The 25,104-nt window shown below is 44.0% G+C and overlaps 1 protein-coding gene across 5 annotated transcripts in view; it reads right to left on the bottom strand.

Annotated features, from left to right (window-relative positions):
• PDZD2 (PDZ domain containing 2) overlaps positions 1-25,104 on the bottom strand; it is a 200,083-nt gene that overhangs the window by 64,475 nt on the left and 110,504 nt on the right. For 4 of the 5 annotated variants that reach the window (XM_079329867.1, XM_079329868.1, XM_079329870.1 and 1 more), the window contains one exon: positions 3,923-4,325. In XM_079329867.1, coding sequence (XP_079185993.1) covers positions 3,923-4,325 — 403 coding nt within the window. Of the gene's footprint in view, positions 1-3,922; positions 4,326-20,790; positions 20,864-25,104 lie in introns of those variants that run through there. The other variant, XM_079329869.1, reaches the window with a different exon arrangement.

Raw genomic sequence — 25,104 nt, 5'->3', positions numbered from 1 at the left:
ATTTCCACTCTGCCTAAGGCCCTTTACACAGTTTCCACCAGCCACTGATAAATTTGGATCTGGATTCCAAGACCCTAATAATTTGGATGCTTATAAAGAAGTAAGAGAATTGAAGGGCATTCTAGGGGTGTCTTATTTTTGCTTTTAACAGTTGGGTTTTTAAGGGCTTTCAAAGCATCCTGCTGGGGCCAGAGGAAGCCAAGGTCTCTAGTCTGTTCTGGTACAACTCATCTTCATCCAAGCTTCCTCTGGCTTCATCAGTGAAAGCCAAACCTGGCCAAACCTGAAAGCCAAACTTCTCATCATCTCTGCCAAGCCTGGATCAGTTTAAGTCCCTTTTGACAGCCAGACTCCAATCCCTCACACTCCTAATCTGGTCTTTGCAAACCTCAGTTCTACTTCTGATCCTGCCCATGCCAGTTATATCTGGCCATCTCTGGACACTCCTTAGGGGCTGAACAACTACAAAAGCAGTCCACAGATCTTCCAAAAAGACCAGGACAGAGAAGCTGAGAACAAAACTGAGGGATTCTGTCCTACCAATCAACACAGTGAAATCACAGGACTGGTATATTGTGAGCAAAGCTCAGTTTCCTTTCCTTTATCATTTTAGTGGACTCCAGCAGCGCCTTCCCACACTCCTCTTCCATCTGTGCCTGTATAATTACCCTGCAAAACGACACCCTGTCTCAGGCCACTGAATAAAAGAAGCAAACTTTGATATCTATGTTTAAGCTTCCCAGTCTTCACAGGATGTGAAGGGTCATTACTCCAGCTCAGAGACTGCCTAATCTTAAATCACTGCCCTTGACTCCCACTGCTGCCAGCCTGGTCTGCTCTCCAGATCTTTGAGATCTTCCTGTCAGGCAGATACATAGCTTTGCTGCTTTGAATTCCCACATTTTTAAAAGTCACTTAGGTTCATCCTAAAAATATTGCAGCATAACTTAACCACCTGTAAACATTAAATGCTGCCTCCTAATTGACAGGTACAATATTTACTGAGGGTTACATACCAGCAGACAGCCTAGCAGATTTGTTTATACACAGTGATAGCAATGCCAAATGCAAGGAGAGACAGATCAAGATCTGAGAGATGAAAGCCAGCCTGGAGAAGGGGACTGGCACATGCACACAAACCAGTAACACAGGAATCTCCTGGCAGGTTCACTCGACAAACAGTATTCATCTTGCCTGTCGTCTCATGATCCAGCATTGCTGTTATGAGCAGAAAATGGGAGAGAAAATGGCAGAACAACCATGGGGTTGCCTGTGGGAGAAGCACCTTGAAAGCATAGGGCACTGAAATGGCATGTAGATGCCTCAAAAGCTCTCCCAGCGCAACATCCTTCAGACACTGGCCATGAGCTGGCCACTGGGATCAGCACAGCAGTGGCTCAAGACATGCAGATCAACTCAACCTCTTCTCCCCTATTTTGGTTACAACAACTTCAAATTGACTTCCTACAGAGAGGGAAAAAAAAAAGAATTTCCCTAGACTCCGCATTTCAATTTCAGTAAAACTCCAATGTGTCTCCTGGGGTGGGAAAAGAATAGTGGAGAGGACCAGCAAGGTCCCCCCACATCCATGCTGCTGGTCCCTGAGTGGCTTCTCAAAGCCTTTCCTCCCACCTGCAGCCAACCTCTAGTCTGCCACAGGCTGGGTCTCCCCCGAAAGCAAATACAGTGCTCCCCAAGGGCACAGGGCTGACAGCTCTGGATGTTCAGCTAGGCAGCATGTGGAGATGGTGAGCATGGGGCAGGCAGCAGGGATGGAGCTGCTTTCCCCACGCAGAGGGTGCCCTGCCAATGCACCCTGTCCCTGCTCAGGAGGAGATAACTCCTCCTATGGCAGGTTTGGCTCATGCTTTGAAACCTGGAAGGAGGCTGCAGCTTCTGACAGGACATCTTGGATGCTGCTTTCAAAACAGCTCCTGACTCAACTGAATCTCACATGCCTCAGTACCAGGTCATGCTTTGAAAATGGAGCTGGAAGTGAGATCTGAGGCTCCCAAGTGTATTTATTCCTTGCCTTTTTTTCTTTTTTTTTTAACAGGAAAAAAATTATTTTGAAGATTTTATTCACCATCCCTATTCAATACTTATTAAGAAAATTAATTAAGCCACACTGATAGCAGGTTTTTTTACTGTGATAGCAGCTACCCAGAGATGCTGTAAGTGAGGGGCCTCTATAAGGCCCCCTGGTCTTTAAAAAGCAAAGGATGAGCTGGGCGTGCTGTTCAGGCTCCAGCTACTCACATTTCTCCTTATTCAAATGTCAGGAAAATGTAATTAGTTATGACACAGAGAGAGGTCATATTCCTAAGCAAAATATTGGGGGGGATGGAGGAATTTAAAAAAAAATAGAGAAGCAATTTTAATAACTGACACTATACCACAACTGAACAGATTACAGCACTTAAATTTTTCCAGTGCCTCAGCTATGGTTCCATGTTTTACAAAGCCATGCTATATATGCTTTGCATTAAAAATGTATTTATTGCTCAAATTGATGCATATATGTTCTGAATTTAAGAATTTACTCCTCAGAACAAAATTATTCAAAACATCAAGGTAGCACTAGGACAAGATAGCTCTGGATCAAGAGTTTCCTTTTCTTTTTTTCATATATATATTTTTGGCTTTCCACTTCAAAAAAAGTCTGATCAACTTCATTTATAACACGTGTTTAATTAGACATCTTCAGAACAGATTCAAGAAGCCTTTATATGGACCAGAACTTTGAAAATACCAAATGATTCATTTCTTTATTTTTAATCTTTTAATATTTTTTTTTCAGGATGACTACAGTTATGAGGCTTGCAAGACACAAACACCCTACCCTTTCCATTGCACCATAAAATCCAACATGTCTGATGCAAAGAGCAAGTTTTTGTAATTACCCTTCTTTAAAAACCAGAGGGCTTTTTTTTAAATTGCTTTTAGCTCCTACAAAGTACTTTAAATTAAATTACTGTAACTTTACAACCACAATCACCACTACCCCAGAGTAGTGCTGAGGAGCACTAATTCAGATGGTGAATTTAATCCTCTGCTTTTCTCAACAGAATTTAGTGATGAGATGTCCACTCACAGTGCTTTGTTACCAGCTTTGAAGTCTTAAAACCAAAACCAGCTGCTGCAGCCAGCCCCAAGCCCAGCAAAGCAGCCTTCATCTGTTTATACTATCAGTGACTCTGGAAAGATTGGCAGACAGTGCTTCTGGTGATAGATGCATATGGAAAACCTGATCAAGGCTTGGGTTATTTTCCTCCACCCAGCAAGGCTGCAATTCTAGACAGACAACAAACCCCAAGATCTCCATTAGGATGAAGAGAGAAGTAATGAAAAGCCCCAACCCCACTGTCATTCCAAACATTAACAAATTGCCCATCTCATCAACTCTGAGCAAAATACACAATTATTATTTCCATGTGGCTCCCAGACACTGGCCCAACAAATTTTGTAACACAAATGCATGCAATATGGTTCTGGTGCATCAAAAGGGGACGCTTCAGTCCCAATGTTAACATGAACTGTAAGGTGACATCAATCCAGGCAGAGCTAAACATGAAGCTCCAAAGGACAAAATTACCATCTTCTACTGACACCTCCTGCTCCAGTGTTGTAGGGTCATCAGTTGTCTCAACAAAAAATTCTGAAAGGTCAGGAGACAGAAGAACCTACCCTCCATCAGAGATGGAGTATGACAGAGGTTTCCAACAACTATTATTTAACTCCAACCCCCCTGCCCCATTTTTTTTGACCCCATCCCACAGCCAGGTGCCCTGACAGCTTGTCCTGTCACCTACAGGCTCAGCCCAAGGTCAGAGCATTGAAACCAGAGAACTGCTTGAGAAACCAGCCTAATTTGCTTGCACACTTGCAGCTTTCTTCCCTAGAAGAACCAAAGCAAACGTACCTGGGCAGCCTGGTCCCCGATGTCTGGCATGCCAGCATCCGGCAGCCGGCCGCGGCAGGGCGCTGCCGTGCCCTGGGGCTGCTCCTCCCCGTTGCTCTCTGCTTCAGAGGTCTCTGGCTGAGCAACCTCCACCTCCATCGGAGTGCAGTGCCCGTTCCCGTGCTCCGAGCCCAGCTTCTCCTTGCTGTCCTTGCTGCCCGGTGTCCTGGTGATGACCCCGAACTTCCTGGTCCTTTTCCCATTCTGAGCAGCTCTGTCTCCGGGCTCGGGGCTGGGCTTGGCTTTGGGGTCGCAGCTGTTGCTGTTGTTGCCGTTGGAGGGAGGCAGCGGCGCTTTGCGCTTGATGCGGCGCAACATGATCAGGTAGACGAAGCCGCCATTCCAGCACTGCTCGGCCAGGTAACTGCAAGGAAAGGATAAGAGAGGATCACCACCCACTCTCCCTGCAGTGCCCACACCCCACCCCAGCACCCCAGCTCGCTGTGCCCCATGGTGTTCATGTGCTGTCTCAGCCAGCTGATACCTGGTGTATGGACACGTTGGGATAACTCGAGGCATTGGCAAATGCTCTCTTTCCTCAGTATGAGGAAAAAATACCAGGAATAATTAACAGCCCTACCAGCCACCCAGGCTGATCCACCACAGCATAACAGCTGGTAAATGCCACCAGTTCACATGCTCTGACCTCCATACCTGCAGCATATAAAGGCAGAGTAAGGAAAGCAGAGAAGAGGATGTATCCAGTAGAATATTAAATATTTTCTTTTAAAAAACTGAGAATCAAGCAGGTTTTATTTGTGCAGAGCCACATAGAGCATCTGAAATGAGACCCCCTTTGTGAAACTAATCTTCGGCTTCAGCATACATACATGCTTTGAAGGCCACTGGGAAAACAAAATATCAGCCACTAGGGTAAGCAGGCACAGCACCAATGGCCCCAGTACAGGAAAGCATGGCAAAGCAAAGCATCCCAGCTATTTTACAGGGCCATGGAAATCAGGTGGGTTTTCTTCACAGCAAGCATACTCCAATCAAAACAGGGGCCAAGTCATCTCAGTTGTGCAAGGAGCAGCCCCCAGGTTCTCCTACCAGAGCGAATCATCACCTCTTGTTCCAAAGTCTCTGGACATGCCTTGAAGGAATTAACATTTCTGCTCCAAACAAACCCTCTGTGACCTTACAGAAACTGCACCCACTGATGCAAAAGGGGAATCTAACTTCATGCTTCTTTTAGGAAAGGATATACCTCAACCCAGATTCTTGAAATATTTGGGTTTTGAGCCAAGGGTGTAACCAACTGAGAGTACAAACAAGCTGGAATTTGTATGTAGCAGGTTTGTATGTGCCCTTTCACACTAATTTAGGCCCCAAAACTATATTGCATTTCTCCCTAGTGAAGGCAACATGAATTTCCAAGAGCATCAAACAAGCCTCTGCTGCAGCTGCAACAAAATGAACTTTTCACTAACACAGAGCAGTTGCTGAGCCTACAGCTTTTAGAGATGAGAAACTAGAAGTGGGGTTGAGCTACAGATCATAGGAGAAAATAGCACAGAATTTGTGCTCGAGAAAGGAAGAACCACTCAGGAGTCTGCCACCAAGTTTTTTTTCCTCCCTGCTGCTTGTAGGCCAATTTTCCGTTTCCCTTCCTTAAAAGTTGTTTGGCTGTGAAATAAATCCTTCAAACTTAATCCTGCACAGAGGTGACTTAATGGCAAAACAGGAAAAGCAGCTATGATAACCCCTGAAGCAAAGGAGTGAGGAAAACACACTCAACTACTCAAAGTAAGCCAGACCAGCCTGGCAGTGGCTGCAAGGAACATGATGGGTGTGTTTTTCTGATCAGGGACAAGAGCTGGTATTTTCACTCCACTTCTTTGCAAGCCCCAATGTCCCCCACAGACAACATCGGCATTCAAACCACTTATATTTAATTAGGAAGACTGATATTCAAATGAATATCACAACTAAATAACCTTAAAAGCAGCCCTGGAGCCACAGACAGGAAGGACAAGTAGGCTTGCTGTGCCAAAGTTCCCAATGAATATAAATTGAACTCAAACTCCCTGGACAGTCCTTTCAGTTTTCACCAGGCAATCCTTTTTTCCCTCCCGTTCCCCAGACATAAAGAATATTTAAATAAAGCCCTAAGCCCATCTTTTTCCAAATGGCTGAAAGCAGACAGCCAACAAGCCCCTCCAGTTGGGAAGCCTCTGCAGCAAAGGTCAACTGTCTGGGTGGCCACAAGGTGACATTTGGCTCTGGGAGACACATGAAACTGGCAGGACCTGAAGGGTTAGCACAGAGGAAAAAATCCTGAGCTAACATGGAAGTATTTTTGATTATCAAGTTAAAAGAAGAATTCTTTTAATCAACTGAAAAGGGGCAGTTCTGTTCCAGAAACAATATGGGCTGCCTGTTTTTCACATTTATCTTTCAACTCAAATTTCAAGGCAGCCAGTAAAGTTGATTAAAATTCATGACTTTTGCTTGCAGCAATATCACTGCACTCTGATCCATCACACATAAGCTTGATAGCACTGCTTCTCCTGGCACATGGACACAGGAAAGCAGCTCCTCTTCCCATAGCTGTGTGGCTTATGTGGGTGCTGCCCACCCTGTCTTTACACAGTGTCAACTCCACCTGACTTGTTTTTATGCAGGTGCATGCATATGGAGCTTTTTGAAACACCCATCTCTGAATAATTATTGATGTATGTTTTAGTGCCAGCAACCAAGTACATGCATATCAACTACTTGATTTAGGAAGTACAGGCAAAAAGAGGGAACTTAGCATATGTCCAAATAAAGTAATTCCAGAGAGGAAAAAATAATTCACTATTTCACCTCCACTCACGGCCCACTTATTCTGCTCATAAAGTGTAAAGCTGTAAGAAAAAAGAGAGTTTTTTTCCCTATCCACTCTTCATACACAATTATCCTTCCAGTCTGGAGCAGGGTTATAGCAAGTGGTTATAGATGCAGCTGCACTGAAGTCAGCAGAGCTGTGCTGATTTACCCCATATGTTGAGATGGACTGCATGTTCCAGGCATGCAGCCTGTAGTAACTCACAGTCTTAGGTCTTCTTGAGTACTTCCCAGAAGTTCAAAGAGCGCAGTATGTTTCCACCAAAAAAAAAAAGTATTCTCTGTGTCAGTGAGCAGTTACCTTTGCATGGCAGCAGCGAGTCACTGCATACACTGGAGCACGTCAGGCATTTCCAGACAGGCCAAGTCCTGCTGGGACCAGTGATGCAGTAAATGGCATCATTATCTCACGGGTTTGTTTCAAACCAAAGACTGGGAAAACCAGCACTGATAGAACACTGAACTCATATCACAAGAAAGGAGACAAGTTGAAATTAATATACTAAGAACTTGTGGTCACTTTATTGTATTGCCATTCGAAGACAGGGATGACAGCCAAGGGGCCTGAGCCACCTGCAATATCTGCTAAGTACACACCAGCCACTTAGCTGGCTTCCTTTTCCTTTCTTTCCTATTTAAGTAAAAAGCAAGAAATCCCCATCAGGGAAGCACAGCAAGCTCTCAAACATCGTACAAAGAACAGGTAAGGTTGTATTAAAAGAGTGAAAACCTTCAGATTTTAAATTCAGGAGCATCCCATGGCAGAAGGGAGTAGTGGGATAGACTCAATAAAATGTAATTATACAGTCTCTGGATAGCAGAAAACTGCAACAAGATAGACAGAACCTCAAATCCCCCCTTCTCAAGGGCTTTAATGTGTGCAATGCAGAAAAGCTTTTTTTTTTTTTTTTTCGGTCCCTGTAGAGCACTCGCACAGATTATAGCAATCAATACACCAACAGTGTCTCAGGCAGGGCAGGATCAGAGCTGATGAGCATATGCAGCAGCTCTCAGCACAGATGTGGGGAATCAGCTGCAAGCTTCCAATTGTCACTCAGTTTGAATACAAACCTCAGTTTGGATGGAGAAGGTGTGTGGAGAAAAAACATCCCTAATTCAGTTTTGATTTATCTAAATTTATTGAAAAATGAGACTCTCTGTTTCTCACTTTGGTTTGCAGGGGATGAAATAGGTTTTGGTGAAAGTCTTGTATCTCCAACACCAGCTAAGAAACCTCGAGCAGATACTCCAGCTGCCATTGAATCACAACACATAACAAATCTTATTATTACTGATATTAAGAATGCAGGAGATTTTACTAGCTGATCATATATCTGTTAGTATCAGTTACCAAATCAAAACATTTTACCAGCAGAACACCCACCTACACTTTCTGTATTTTCCAGTCTTTGCACAGTAGTGTCAAATCGCCCTGGCACAGCTCGGAGTCCCCTCAGACACTGCAGCATCATCTCCACAAACAGGATCAAAAAAATAATCACTGAAATACTGGCTTAGAAATATTTTCCACTGGCAGAAGGAAAGACCACCCAGCTGCCTCTCCTGCTTTGATCTCACCCTGGCACCAGTGCTGGTAAAACCCCAAGCCATATAAAAGGTAACCCTTAAGCAGTGGGCAGACTTGCTCTTCTCTGAAGCAGAGAAACCATGAAAATGTTAATATTCCTTAAAACCAGAGGAAAACTGTTTTACACTTGAAACAGAGCTGGAAAGTTATCTGTTGCAAAGCTCAACCACAGGCTGGAAAATGCAACCTGTAGCTGGTATCAAGGGACGTTTAATACCCTTTTTGTATCAGAGCTATAAAGACAGAGACACACATTCACTTCCTTGGGAGACTATCTGGAGTTATTCAGCCAAATCCCATTTCTCCCCTACACAGCTGAACTGACTGCTGGGATCATAAAAACTGATAAACTCACTGAGTTTATTCCAACTTCCTTGGCACACACGTGAAGTGTCAGACTCAGAAATAGTGTCTTAGACTAAGACAGTAATTTTGGTTTTTCACACACAAACACACACACACACATATATATTTGAGTGTGTGCATGTACAAATATAAAGGTTTACTGACTTGCTCTCTATCACATCCTATCTCACTTGAACAAATACAGACAGCCACACTGAGCCATGGAAAAATCAAAGCAGATCCAGCATCCGTAAGAAAGCATCTGGATCCACTTTAGGGTCAGAAATATTGAAGTATGTTTATTTTACACTAATAACACTATTTAGCATTTCTCCAGAAATCTTCATCCTGACAGATCAGAAAGTGCTTTGGAAATGATACACACAGAGCATCACTGACATCTCGTCAGCCAGCTGCTCACCAAGCAGAAACCTCAGTCGAGACAATCACTTGCAGAGCCCCTGCCTAGCCCTCCTGGGACCTATAATGTCCTTTGCAGGACAGACAGACTACTAATTTTTATGCTCTTCTCTGAAGGACTTTGGCATGGTAAAATGTCTTGAAACTCAATCTTCTTCAGGCTGGAAAGATGAAGGGCAGTGCAGATCCTCGCAGAACTGAAACCTCCAGCCCCAAGGGGGATTTTAAAAGCTAAACTTAACATTTCTCCATGACACCTGCAAATGAACTAACTTGCTTTTCAGGTAAGGTAAATTAATGACTAACAGATAGTGACTGATGGATCCTGATGAAACCCTTACCTCACTACCCTCACTGTGCAAGAACATCCATCCCACTAAGGACTGATTTTGGCAAGCGCCAATGGCAATTTTCCACAGATTGCCACGTCTTCAGCCAGAGTCAAACCTGCCTTAATGTCTGCAAGCAGAAAGGAATATCGACCTACAAAGACCTGGGCAAACTTTGCTGCATCCAAGCATGCAAGAGATTCCACTTCCTGAGATCTGCAAAGACACCCAATGACCAGTCCTCTCATTCACCTCCTTGGAAGATTAAGCTCTCCAGCTATAATTTATCTTAGCAGAAAGCAATGGTGTTGGCAAACCTGGCTGTTACTTCAACATAGTCTTGGGCACAGAGCTGAAGCACACCAGGAATGAGCATCAATCCAAAATCTCAACACCAACAAGCCCTTTCCTGCCCCAGGCTCTGCAAGCAATGGCACACACAAGGGACACAATGTTCTCTGCCTCCTTTAATAAACATGAGGGAAGGCAGAAAGGGCAAAGGAGAAGTCAGTCATGGAGCTCAGCTACTAATCACACCCAGGGAGAGCATTCAAACAGGGAACACAGAAGGTACTGCCATCTCCCTTTCCAGGATGAGCAATCCTCAGCCCTCAACTTGTGGGCAAGGTTAAGAAACAACACCCCTAAGTCTCACAGAGGCCACAGCTCCCTGGCAGCTTTCTGACAAACAAAACTCTGAAGCCAGTGTTTTTGTCTATGGCATGTTTTTCACAATTAAATTTATAGCAAAGAATGCAACTAGATTTAGCAAAAATTTGAAGAAAGAAAAACAAGTTTGGAAGTTACATTACAAGGTATATTTGGTAAGGTTGGCAGAAGGCCTTGGGCAAGACCTCCTTGCACCCTGTGAAATCCTGAACTCCCAGGAGTGGTGAAAGAGAGTGGAGGCAGGATTGCTGCTGTACTTTCATGGATTTCATGCCTTCCTACAGCTTTTTCTGGAAGATGGAGTTGTGACACAGGACCAAGACAAAGCTTGGTGAGACACCTCACTCCACCTGGTATCAATGCAATGATGTGGCTTTGAAATTGGGAGGACTGAATTCCTTTCCTCTTCCTGTGCTCCACATCCCTGACAGCACCTTAGGCAAGTATTTCCATGGAAAGATAGGGCCAACAACACAGCATCCCACTGTTGCTGTAAGGTCTGAGGTGGTGAAGCCACTGGATTTAAATATTGCAGTTTCACAATCACCTTATATCTGGGATCAACCTACACCAAACAACACCACGACTTTCTTCCCACCCCATATCCTCCCTGCTCAGGTGCTGGCATAGTCATATGGGCAACAGTACAAATGAACCCAAGGAGGGAACCCATCCAGCTTGAAAATAACCCAGCCACAGGAATTTTTTTAAAATTCTGTCCTCAAGATGAGGATTTTAAACACAGCAGACACCCTCACCTGGTCCCAGGGGCGCAGAGGCAGGGACAGGAAAAGAATGGCAGTGGGAGGGTACCACACTCCCACTCCTACCAACAGCTGTCACCTAAAAAGGGCTGAGAGATGCATGCAGCCACAGCCCAGGGCAAGGGAGCTGCACACTGCACAGGCAGGAGCAGTGTTTGGCTTTGGCTGCATGGCATTCACAGCTTCCAGTTCTGAAGCCCAAAGGACAGACACCCACTCCACACACAAGGAAGCCCAGCTGAATCACATCCCCACCACAGGTGTAGAGAGAAGACAGGCTAGATGATTTCAATCATGCTGGCACAGCACAAAACACACACTTCTGCCCTGCACATTGTTGACATGCTTCCAAAGCATCCAGGGCTTTGGGAGAACAACAAGCAGAGCACCTAGGGGACCTCCAAATTACACTGCACATGAATAAAGGATATAAATGGAAGTTCTCCACACCTGAGGATCTCTCAAAGCCCGGATGGACATCCCAAACCTTGCAGATTTTGCAACTGCAGACATCATAAAATCCTTTGGGATTAGCTGATGTGTTGCTGTGCTGGCAAGGCAGAGCAGTGACGGTGCATTCAGACTGCAGAGATTTTGGACTCAAGCTTTACAGAGGTCCTGATCTTACTAAACATACAACTCCCACATCTGCATTTACAAGTCATAATAGACATAAATACATGGTGTTTTTTGGGTTTGGGTCCTACAGACAGACTAATTGGGTGTTAAGGAGCCAAATTTTCATTGTTCCTTGGTTAGTGGCAGAGTATGCAAACAGAAATGGGCTAATCTAAAAACCATCCTGGCTCCAATTTGTTAGTTCATAGCTCTGCTGCAAACAGACATTTAGTTGGATGTGCAGCCACATTTACAAATATAACTTCCAGTCACAATATAGTAAACAATATAAAGTGGCTAGTTACCAGTTCAAAAATTACAAAAACTTTGGGTGTAACAGGTCAAAATGATACCAAGTTTCACATGGGCATTATCACCTGTGTTTACTGAGTGACCCATGCTGTGTTACTGCTGTTCAGACAAAGTCTCTCCCCCTGCAGTAACTTCCTTCAGAATACAAGATCCTGGAAGCTCCAAAGTTGTCCTGTGCAATTGCTCCCAGTTTCCAATGGCCCCTGTACAGCTGATGTTTCACTGAGCACGTAAGAGACAGGTCGAGTTTTACACCTTTTCTGTGCTTTTACCCAATGGAGGCACCAATTTCTCTTCCTCTGGAAGCCCAGAGGTGGACGAGCTCTTTCCTGCACTATATATTGTTCCTACCAATGTATAAGACTCACTCCATACTAGAAAGCTCAAACAAGTACTCATTTGCAAAAACATGGAGCAGAATCATAGAACACTCAGAGCTGGAGGTTCCCAACTTTCTGAGTTGGAAAGGATCCAACATGAATCCTTAAGTAAAACTTCTGGTCCTGCACAGGACACAAGCCCAAGAATCACACCATGTGCCTGAGAGCAGTGTCCAAAACAAACCACCCAGCTGGAAAGCACACATGCCTCTCATGAAAGAAGGAGGAAGAGGGTCAAAAGCCATCCATGCATGACCCACGTACAAAGTACCTTCAGTGTGTGATGCTGCTGCCACTTCACCCTGAATTCCCAAATCTTGTCACTGTGTTTACACCTCACCATCCTATTTCCAGGGCTTCCTGCCTTTCCTCCATGCTATTTTAGGATCACCCCTCTAAAGCAACCTCTTTCTAAGCATCCAGCTCACATCCTTCCCTCTTCCTCCCTGCAAATCTTTTATCTAATTCTGCCCCCGGTTTCAAATCACACCAGGAAGCAGTGACAGCCAGGAATAGATTTAACCGGAGAGAAATGGTTTGTACCTAAAATTAAATGAGAAGTTCAGCACAGACGATATTCTTTACCGTAATCCAGGATTTTTGCACAGACAGAGCTGCCAGGGAGGATGCCACAAAAATTTCCATGTGTGACTTTGACAACTCCCTGGTGCCAAGCTTACTGGTGGGAGGGCTGCAAGACCATGGGGTCTGAATCTGCCCCCAGCCAGTGCTGCTACAGCAGCACAGGGAAGTGTTAGTGGCAGATGCAGGCTGCTTCTGGGAGGCGAGATCACCCCTTTGGAATAAAAATGCCTGTTTTTCCCCATGCAGAAATTATCACAAATTCCCAAAAGGTAAGAGAACAAACACTTCTCACTGAAATACCTTTTATTCCACCAGAAACATTCCACAATGGTATTTTAAAAAGGGGGAGAATTTAAAAAAATATGAAACAAAACAAAATAACAATCTCTGCAACATTGTTTTGGCAAATCACATTATTTATGTTTTAACATTAGTTGCAATTCCCAATGTACCTCTTTCCACTGAGAAGTGAAGGTTTGGATGTCTGCAAGCAATGAAAATGAGAGCCAGAAAATTTAATCAAGTCTATTTTACAGCAGGAAGCAGTATGCTGGGTTAGAAGAGACTTATTTCCAATGCTATTGCAGGCTCACTTGAGCTCCTGAGAGGAGCCCTATTAACAGAGAGAGGCCAGGCTTCAAATAACCCTGCAACTGCTGGGGGGCAGATAGGGAAGGAACAAATTCACAGCTCTCAGATTTATTTGAAGGGGCCAATTCCAGCAGCAAGGGCTACTCGCCTTCAGAAGATCACTTGGCTTTGAGCATTTTCCAGGACTCTTCCTAATACTGAAAATGTTACCTACTTAAATCAACTGCTTCCTCCTTTCTGGGAGAGAGTAATATCTGTTATTCAGCATCCCTAGATCTTGCAATTCGACTATGAAGCCAGAAACATGCATTTGAGATGAGAAATTCAGCTCTTCACTAACAGCAAAATGGAAAACCGAACCCTTGTTCAGAGAAGGGGAAAAGTTGGAAAGCATGATCTGAGAACACTGCAAGAAACCTTAACTCGTACAAATGTACCCCTACACACATTACTTTTTGTGTATGCCTAGGACAGCTTGGCCCAAGAAAGAGGGGGAAAGGAGTGAATTTTCCAAAAGTGATGAGACTCTCAACATGCCCAGTGATGCCATCACCCACCACCACGACACTTACAGGCTGCCCAGACTTAGTGCTCCCCACCAGCCCATCAGTGTCTCCTTTCATTTGCATCCACTCTTGCAAAGAGTAATTTTGCCTTTTGAAGGCCATTGCCCGCAGGGACAGGAGGTTTATTTAGCTATTTAACATCGCTGTTTTGTTCTCTGTGGTGGGACTGGTTGTGCACACAGTAAATCCTGGGGATGAACTGCTTTGGGCTTTGACTATGGGCTTGCTGAACCGTGCTTCCCCTGCGTGCTGCGACAGGTTTCCAACCATAATAACCCTGCACAAAGCACCATCTCTTGCTCAACAGTTTCCGTCAGTCACACCAAACCCCTTTTCTCTCCCACTGCTTAAACACATCTTTGATATTTCTGCCGTTTGGCCAGAATAAATGACTCACCCTCTCTAAAACAAGCAAACCGTGCTGACACTCATTCAGTTTTACAATTCCCCGTGAGAACAAACATTTCCCAGAGAGCTGCCCAGTGATGGGGCTGAGGTTACTTCTGCCCAGGCAAGTGCACTGCTTTGAGTTCAGGCACTTCACCAACGGATGCTCAGGATTTCCAGCTGGAAGCAGATCACCAGCAAAGGAGCAGGATCTACCAAGTTGCTGAGGCTGTCACTGACCCAGGTGTCACACCTGCTCAGAGGTGCTAACTGCCCCCAGGATGACACCTCCACTGACACTGCACATCCCTAAAATCAAATGCTCAAGTAAACTTAGGAACTACAGCAGGTCTCTGCAACAAAGCAGCCTGCAAGGCAGGAATTGAACTATGCCAGATATACATGTGCCTATCTACTTGTAGGGAGTTTGCTTCTTTCCATGGATCCTCACATAAACCAGCTTCTAATTACATCCTCACTTTCTGTTTTTACCACAGTGAGTTTGTATGAAGCCAAAAGGAAGAAGAATTAAGGAACACACATGGCAGTAGCCATAAACATTTCCCAACTTTCACTCGATTTTGCAACACAAACAAGACAGACATGCCCTCCTTGGAGGGCCCATGGATTAGAGCTTGCAGATGACTTCAACTTCCCAACAAATGCTTTGCACACAGTGGAGTTTCTGGATTTAATACAGATTTTGCTGGCTGTTGTAACTACGCTCCAGCTACAAAACATGAGTATCCCTCTGGCAGGACACGATGGGGACTAAAATCATAGAAACTGCCTTGCAACACTCTTCACCAACACCCCTGGAAGTGAAAATTATTTCAACAGTCAGGAGGGTGGATAGGACTCTGTTTTCTGCAGCTATTCACATAACTGTGGCTTTTCCCAGCATCAAATCAATCTTCCCCAGCCGCTTCTGCAGCCAAAACCCATCAGGATTTGCCCCAAGTTGTTGCTTCATTAGATGCTGCCAAATACAACACAGGTGCAATTCAACTTGGAACATGACAGAAGAGCTAAACGCCTTTTTTTTTTATTATTATTAAATTATAAAAAATGGAGGTCACAGGCTCTCACACTTCATTCCACATCAGGATACCATCCCACAGCTTTTCTGCCCAACTTTTTTCTGCCTCACATCTCTATTAAACCATGACAACAGGGAGAGCTGTTCACTCATTTGTGTTCCTGAGTCCATTTGTGGACTCAGGAGCAGCTGCCTGCAACCCTGCCCTGGGCTCTGAGTAGGGGCTGATCCAAAAGGTATCTGCAGATGCACCAGCCCAGTGACAGGGGCCAAATCTATGACCACAGAAGCAGGTAAGGACAGGCACTGCTGTACACCACCCCAGCTGAGTAAAATCCCTGGCGCAAGCACTGAGGGACAGTCCCATAGGAGAGGCATCACCCAGAACTGCAGACCCCACTGAGGTTGCTGCCCAGCAGCTCCTGGCTTGTAGGAAATGTTTGGCACTGTGATACCAGAGGCATTACAGGTGGAAATACTCCTGGGAGCCCAGCCAAGAGCTCTGCCAGATGGTGAAGAGGTGCAGCATCAGCCCTGCTCACCTTGCACAGTGCAGAAGGGAAGATGGCCAGGGGCATCCCTTCCCTGCCAGCTGCCAGACCCTGGGGCTATGAAGGGTCTGTTTTGCTGTTGGGGCATTGCCAGCCCATGGAAAAGCCAGAGTCAAGGGAATTAAGCATACAGCACTCTGCACTGTGTCTATATTTCCCAATGCATCACACCATCAACTTGGTCATCCAAAGTGACACAAAACAGGAATGACTGCCCTCCTTTTTTAAATTTCCTTTTTTTTTTTTTTTTTCCTCCTTTTTTTAAGATTTTACGATCCACCCAGAATTCTGCAGCTCTGGCATGAGACAGACCAGCACCACGTCACAAGAAATCCCCTGTAAGCCTTTTGATGACTTTCATCTATTATTCACTTACCACAAATCCTTGCCATTAACAAACTGCACTAAGGGAATCCGAACTTTCAAAGCCACAAATCTCCTAATAACTATGGCCGCTTTATACATGCCTTAGGATTAGCCATGTCATCTGGATAGAAACTCAAAGCTGCTCTTCATTATTGGATCCAACCTGCCTGCAAACAGGGAACAGACTGGTAATACTGCCCCCAATTTCAATGATGCAGAGGCAGTCATTACATGACATCCTGCTCCTGGGTACATCCACTCCAGTGGCACACATTTATGCTGTGCTACTGTGCCAAAGACCCAGAAACCTCCCTCGAGCACACTGACACCAACTCTGGCAGACAGCACAGGAATAAGCTTGATTCCAAGCACACTCAGGCTTCACACTGGCTCCTAGTATGCAAACCAAAGGCAGTTTTACAACTATCTGCTCTGTAAATTAAGAATGCCTTTAGTTGCTTTGAAAAATAAGAGCTTATTTAGTCAATACATCGGCTTCTTCAAAGAGCCTTAAAACTAATTAGCCATACTGAGTTACTATGAAAATACAGAGCTTACACTCAATACTCTTGATGATAACAGAGCTGGTGCTTTGCTACTGAAGCTATAGAATTAGCACAAACTTCATCAGATGCATTTTCCTATAGGCTCCAAATTATATTTCAAACTGAATATTTTCCTTTCCTGCGGTGGATGTGGGAATTCACTTAATTCATTTGTAAGTTCAAAGCAATAATGATTTTCAGCTCATGTGCAGATCAAGAGTTTGAATATTCAACAGCGACAGCACAAGGGGATGGAAGACAGACACACAAGAGAAGATGCAGAAAACAAAAACAAAAGCTGCAGTAAAAAAAGTAAAGAGGATAAAAAATAGTTGCTGTACTACAGATGAGCTGTACAGCTGTTCCAGTTCAACTTTCACAGGACAGAGAAGTGGGGATTGCTTAATTTAATGCAAAGGGCACACTAGCCAGAGGCAAACCCTCCCTCATAGATGCAGATAGGCTGTCAAGCAAAACAAAGTGTACAAACCCTCACAAGATATGCAAAGGGCAAAGAAGCAGACTGCAAGGCTCACAGATTTTAATTCCAAGAGTTCCTGCCCATCCCTGCTTCTTAAAGAGCGGGTTTACTTGGCAGATAAGCTTTTGGTTCTTAAAAAAAAAAAAAATCAAAAAAGTAAAGAAAGTCAAAGTCAATAGCAGCATAAGAAATCTCCCTTTTTTCTGATTTCCATTTTTCTGCTTTACATGCAGGTTTACTTACAGCAGAGACCAGCAGGGATGCATCCGAGGGCTCAGCACCACTGGCACTCCCTACAACCTCAGTCCCCCTTCCTCTTCTGCTCCTCCTCTGATCACTGCCCCACCCAAAGCATCCAGCTATTCCACCAGCTCTTCCAGCTCACTTCCCCTCCCCAAGGGAATCAGCACTGCTTGTTCCAAAGGTGTGACAAATCATAATTCTGAATTTCAGGGCAGAACCTGGCAGCAACTAAGGGGAGGGAAAAAAAAAAAAACCCAAACAAGTTCTGACAGAGGGTAAGGGGAACTAAAAATTACCATTACAAATCATCACAACAACTTCGTTATTAGTTTATAACATGTCATATAGCTGATTTCCTTCCTCTCCTCTTCCTACACTTTCACTGATTGTATTGATTGGACTTGTCAGCATGTTCTCACATAAGACTGAATTCAATTAAATGAAATGCAACCAACAAGCTAGCAGGTATTCGATGTTTGCTTAAAAAACATCAAGGTGCAACACATGCAGACAGCCAGTGTCACCTGGCAGGAGGATGCTCTGTAATGTATTTAGTAACTGCTATCTGCACAGAAAAAGCCAGAAGCAGACTTTAACCAGCAATCCTCTGCAAGTGTCAGGACAGAAGCAGAGCATGACAACTACTGAATCTTATTTCACACACTGGATCAGAGTTTAATTTGAGCAGCAGCTACATAAATCCAGAGGGTGTCTATTAAAAACCAGTGCAATGACTCATTCCAGAAAGAAAAGCATAAATTCAAACTCTGGGCATCTATATATTTCCTAAGAAAGCCTTTTGTTTAGCAACAAAAATTTCTTTGTTGGACAAGCAGGGGGCTGGATCACATCCTTGTAGCAGGACATTTCTGCTCCTTTAGCAACACAGAAGGGCATTAAGACAGCCCTCATGCAAAGCTGAGACTGTACATGTCTATGCCAAGTAGCTCTGCCATGGGCACATCAACACAGTGCTATTTTCAATCCTCCCTGGCCACTGCAACCCTACAGCAGCCATAAGGCTGCCCTATGTCCTCATCCACCCCCAGCTCTAGCAGTAACCCTGACAAACCCTCACCCTCTCCCCCAGAAGTCAGTGGGCTTTTTGCCACCTGCCCTGTAGGACCAGGATTTCCTTCCTGGAGCATAGTAATGGCTCTGAGCCACTGCTGCTCCTTCACAGCTCTTTGAAAAGCTTTCCCTAGAAGAGCATAGTGTCTTTCTTTAGAGACACATCCATCATTCATCAGGAGGCACAAGACTCTCCTTCCTACCAGCCAGGACAGGAGCTCTCAGCCCTGACACCCAGCACTGCAATAACTGCCCCAGGGACTTCCAGCTTCCACTTTCTTCTCACTTAATACTAACCTTCTGCAGCAAGGAGGTTTTGGGTCCACACCCTCCCTACCAGCCAAAATTAAAGCAATTCAGCATAATACCAACTTATCTGAAGACAGAAATTTCCAACACCACCACCAGTTCCCCAAGGCTTTTGAGTTCAACTATAAATTCGATTTGTGGGTCCTATTTGTTGGTGTTTATTCAGATGAGAAGCACCAAAAAACATAGTCTCCACTGGCTGTGCTTGTAGAAGTCACACACATCAGATAATCTCAGCAAATTTCCACTGAGCACAAGAAGAGACACTTCAGCAACCACATGCATCCCAGAAACAAAAGACTTCCATTTCAATTGCCATTGTGCCCCTTTTCCATAACAATGATGGCACCACCCCCATTATGCATTAGGAATGAGGTATTAAAAACAAAAAATGAAAAATACCAAAACCAAAAGGATGGGCACCTGTTGATCATCTCCTTTTTCTTTGGTATTATCTTGATGCCAAGATGCTATTAACAGCATCATCTGTTATATGCAAACTCTTAAAATTAGGCTGCTTCAGCCTTTACTCTGAAATATTGTGGCAGTTGTTATCCCACACAAATAAAAATTATTAATGGGAGATGTGCTCTCACATTGATCAAATACAGAAACACCTACCCATAAAAAATTCTGCAGTGTGCTGGGCAATTGATTTGGTTACCTGCAGTTCAGGTGTGCCAGCTCAAAGTCTGGGGTCTGGATGATTAACACAACACATGTTGTATGTAAAATACTACAGGACTTAAAGCTTGGCATTAAATGCACAACAACGATACAGATATTAATGAAAGTTATAGGTTATTTTAAAATCAAAACAGTTGTTATCCTAACCATTACATTTATCAAAATTATTATCAAACTCCAAAAGTTTGATTAAATTTGATGCATTCTACTGGATTTTCCATTTTTCTTGTACATACATAAACCACACATACTCCATGCAGATAAACAGAAAGCTCTTTACTACTTTGAAAGTACTGAGCCAGTACAAGCTCTGTCTTCTCATCATACTGTTCACAAACTTCTGTTTCATTTGACCAAGCAGAATAGCCCTGCTACAGATGTTTCTGCATTTTTCATGTGAGACACTACATGTTCCCAAAACCAGAGCTGGCCTAAGCTGCCTGTGACATAGAAAGCAAGAAGGGACAAGGGACAGCACTGTACTCACAAAGCCTTTCTTGTAGTGGCTAGGACTAAAGTCCCTCACTTTGGGGAAGTTTTTGGCATGGATCCTATGGAAATGTGCTGGCGAACAGAAGAAAGATGCTGTCAGCTCTTCACATGCCCCTGGCCCTTGAAAAACCCAGTCTATATCCCAGTTTAGAGGTTAGCCCTCTTCTCCACATGTTTTTCTCCTCAGTTCCCCCCATATTTTCACATTTTCTGCAAGGGAATAGAGGCACAAGTTCTTCTCTCCCTCCCTAGTTCTAAGCACATTAGCAGATGTCAGGATTTCAAGGCAGCTCCTTGTTCAAGCAAGGAGAAGGCAAAGCCAAAGCATGAGGCCAACTATTTGATCAATAGTCTTTGATTTAATTAGCTCTGGACCATGCTTGAAGTTGATGCCTTAGAGGTGTTGCCACAGGCAAAATTCAGTTTGCAAAAGGTATTGCTTTCACCATTTGAGAAAAAAAAAAAAAAAAAAAAATCTAAAACTTGGAGGGACTGAGGACAATTTACCACCTAGAGACACTTGCCTTCAGCAAAGCAACAGTCATCTGATTTACCTAATAATTGAATTCTTATAAAGAAAAGAGCTATCACACCAAAGTTTTTAATATATTTTTGTGCCATTTCACTTTCATTTTTCAACTTGTTTAATACATTCTACTTACCTTCCTAAGTCAGTTCTTTGGACAGGAGGCCAGTATTGTCCAGCAGCTGCCAGCATAAAACTCCCAGCTCTCTCCAAAATAGGTCACAAAAGCCATTTGCTGCACATAAAATTTTGTCACCTCTTCCAGTTTATTCAGTTTTATCTAAAAATCAAGACCTTGGTGCATATATTCGAAACAGAGCTGTGAACAGAGCACACCAATAGCTACCATATTTTAAGGTCTATTTACATGTGCCAATACATATATATATATATTAATCCTAATGTACTGGATCTGGTCCAGAAGCTAAAAGCCAAGACTATTGAGGCTTGAAGTAGCAGTCTGGATACAAGTCCAAACTTGGCAGTTGAAACTCATATATAATCATCATTACTCAAATTCAATGAAGGGAGGGTAGACCTTAAATCCCTATTAGATTTACTGACTTATTGATTTACTCAGTTTATTAATTTCTTTTGTACTTTCACAGATCCTGTCACAAAGAATTCAAAACTGAGATTCTCAACCTAAGGAAATGATGGCTGCAGTTGAACACTTGCTTTATATCATTAATGACACCTCCAAGATGGGTCAAGCACCCCTGCAGACTTGAGTGCCAGACCCTGCATTTCATCCCCAGATGAGCAGTGAAGCCTGCTGAGGAAACTGAGTGGAAGTCAGGAGCTTGCAAGTGTCTCCCCACTCATCCCATTGTACCCTTTTACACACTGCTCAGAGTCTGCTAACACATCCTTGGCACCCACACCACAGTTTGCTCACTGCTGGTCAAAAATATGCATGACAGAGAGCAGTTAATGAGTTCAATGCGAAATAAATTAAATCAAATCACGACCTCACAGCACTGAAAGTGCATTAATCTCTTACACCAAAGCTGTGCAAGGATATAGCTGCAAGACCAGAGCTCTACAGGCACTTGCTGTGAATCCCTCCCCCTGCAGACACTGAGGGCAAGCCCAGCTTTTGAATGTGCTCCACTCTGCAGCAGTCAGGACCACACACAACCCACATCCGTACAGCTCAGCTCCATCTTTTGTCTTTGACATCATGACAGGAGCACCAGAAGCAGATCTGCAGCTCCCAGAATCCAGGGCTGACCTTTAATCTTCTCACAGGAGGGCAGGCAAGGTGTCAGTGCAGCTCTGGTACTCAAAGACATGCAGAGATGCACAGATGCAAAGATGTGACAGAAAAAATGCAGGGACATCTGCAGTTCTGCCAAGGTCCTGACTACCAGCCCACCTTCCAAATGATCAAGGGGAAAATTCCCAGATCCCACATGCCACGTGAACTGTTGTTACTGCAGCAGTTGCCAGTTTTAGCGTGAACAAAGTCTTCAGTGTTTGGAAAATGAGAAGCTCTTAAGCACCTCCAGGTGCTCATCTGACCAGGGCTAAGGTAGGCAGGCTGTGGATCAGCTGGGCTCCGCCCTCACCAAATCCAGCAGCAGGAGAGCTCTGCCAGGCAGCCAACAGGACCCACCATGGCCCCTGCTGCCTAAATGTGCAAGAGTAGACTAGGAAAGAATGATTCACCTTCCATTTTCAGGGTCACATATCATCTTTACTGCCAAGCAGGTGATAAGGTCAAACTACAACTAGGGAAAAGGCAATTAAAGAAGAGAAAAAAAAAGGAGATAGAACTCCCCAGAAACTAAATGAAGGTAATAAAAACAGTAACTTATCTATAAAGAGAGAAATGGGACCACTGGAGGAGGAGTGGGGGTCCAGAAATCACAGCCAACCTCTGGAGTCCAGAGAACGTGGGAAAACCTGACTATTTCAAACTTGCCTAGCACATAAGAACTGCTTTTGTCTGCATTAAAAGCTGCACTGCTTTCACCACCAACGTGACCAGCAGTTACAAAAGGAGAAATCTCAACAATAAAATGCTGAACTATGCCATGCCAAAAGGCTGCTGTCCCACGCCAGCAATATTGAGAGCTGGACTGTGTTGCCTGCTCACTGCCACTGTCCACAGGACAGAACAAAAGCTGTGTCACTACCCTGTATGCAGAAAAAGAGACAATAGCTCCCATAAAAAGCCATGCAAAGCTTTTTAGTGAGATTTCTGGTCTGGGATCTGATCCACCCCTTAAAGCTTTAATCAGCTGTGCAGTCAGTTGGCATACCACCATTTTAACATTAACCCTTTTAGTTTTCCATCTGAGCACTTCTTCCCTAACCCCAAGAAGAAGGGCAATAATCCCACACTCTGTCCCATATCTGTACAACACATGAAAACATTTTGGTACAAGGTATCATGTCTATATGGGAAATCAGCAGAAACTGCCCTTATCTCATGTCTTTGGGCTTTTCTGTGTGCCTATTTTTACTCCACAAATATCTTCAGAGCCTTGCTGGTGTCCAAGAAAGCTGCTTGACCACAGCAGCTGGGCAGGATGAGTCAGGGCACATGAATTCTTTTAACCCCTCTGCACCTGTGCACTGAGGGAATTGGCTGCTCAGCTGAACACAGCTGGGATTAGTTCTCTCCCATGGAGAAAACTCATGCATTCCCAGCAAGGTTGAATCTTCCTAATTCTCAACCCTTCAGCAAGGTTTAAGGGGAAAAAATAAATTAAAAAGAGGGGCAGAGAGAGACAGACAAGCCCCAAACACAAGACAGACTTTCCAAATGACTGACAAAAAAAATGCAGACATCAGAGCACAAAACATGTTGTGATAACATGGCACATAATACAATATAAATCGAGCACACACCAGAGCCTCAGCCGGCTTTATGCTTTGCAGAGCCCACAACTTTTGAATTCAATAAAATAATAAGCACCCTGACCTTAATGTAGTCATCAACGCTAAATAAAGCCAAGCACAGTTGTGCTCCTTTGATCAGTCTTTTCATAAAGGCAGTATAAATAGTGTTGCTGGTTTTCCATATCCTAAGAGGCTTTTACATTTGGAAAGTGTTACATGAGCACACCAGGAAAACAAGTAGTGTTTTGTTTTTTTCCTTTTGGCCTTTTTTTTTTTTTTTTTTGCTGTCCTTACTTTTCAAACTCTACAGAGAAAAGTTAAACAATCAACTCCCAGTGATCTAAACAATGTGTTTACATAAGGGTTTACAAAATGAAAAAGCGAGTTGCTCCACATTCAGATATTCTGTGGTCCTGCCAAGTGTCTCTACAGACTAATGTCCTCTGAGACACAGACTTGAGCTACAGCGTTTCTAGCCAAAGCATTTGAATTTTAGAAGCCAAATTCAAAGAGAGAACCATAGCCAGCTGTACAGCAGTGATCCCTGGTGTGAAGCAAACTGAGGGTTTGGTGTGGTTGGGTCAGTGTTTCTGCTTCCTCACCATCATTAGGAAGGCACAGACGGACCCGACCTTTCCTGCAACCTCATGGATTTTAGCAGCCTTCTCCATTACCTGGCCCACATTAGCTCAAAGAGCACCCTGCATGTCCCTGTGGCTGTCAGCCAGGCAGGATTCCCATGCTAACCTGGTCCCTTAGCCATGTTCAGTACAGTGTCTGCAAACTTTTGGCAGCTCCACCTGCTCCTGAAATGCCAACCCCCAGTGATGCCAGCCAGCTTAGGTCCTTGAGCCAAGCTTCTTTCTTTCCACATAGTCTTTCCACAAGGTTTCACAATGCCCCAGTAATTCAATTAGCATTGTCAAAAAATTAGAAAGGCATTCAACTTCCAGTTTTGCATCTTAAAACTAAATGTGGAGTGTGTGTTTTAGCCAAGGGTTATAACCTGGCCTCACACATGCTGTGCAGTAATGTGATGCAGATTTATCATCTGATTTCTACTAATAAGTGAAAAAAATATTTATTTCTGTAACAATTAATATTACAGCCATTACCCTTCCAGTTGATGCATACATGCTCTGGAAAGAAGCTGTTATTATGAAGGTGGTATTCTAAAATACTATCATGCACAGAAATTTAATGACAAAATGGAGATGTCTCACACTTGCCAGGACTAAACACTTCGGCCCTTACCAGGGAGTACTGGAGCCTGTGACACTGTTCTATGTTTTGATCCAAGTCAAACATAGGCTACTCAGAGACCCAAAGAAAAAATCTTCAGATGCTGCAATACCACTGATCTTTAGAAAGCTGAGTAAATAATACAAATAGTCCTCTGTAAATCACACAAAAAGAGCATGGAAACAAATCTGGGTTTACACATCTCAGGTACCTGACTGGCCTGTCTACTTGGGATAACTTGACAATGTATCAAGGGTCTGAAATGAACATTTGAATCCTTTACTGACCCAATGGCCTAAGGCAGCATCAAGGGGACATGGAAAGAAGGAAGGCATTTCCCCTCATTTGTCAAATAGCT

The sequence above is a fragment of the Erithacus rubecula genome (assembly GCF_903797595.1).
Source record: "Erithacus rubecula genome assembly, chromosome: Z".
Lineage (NCBI taxonomy): Eukaryota > Metazoa > Chordata > Aves > Passeriformes > Muscicapidae > Erithacus > Erithacus rubecula.
Note: the sequence above shows the minus strand (reverse complement) of the source record. Positions and strands in the feature narration are given on the sequence as shown.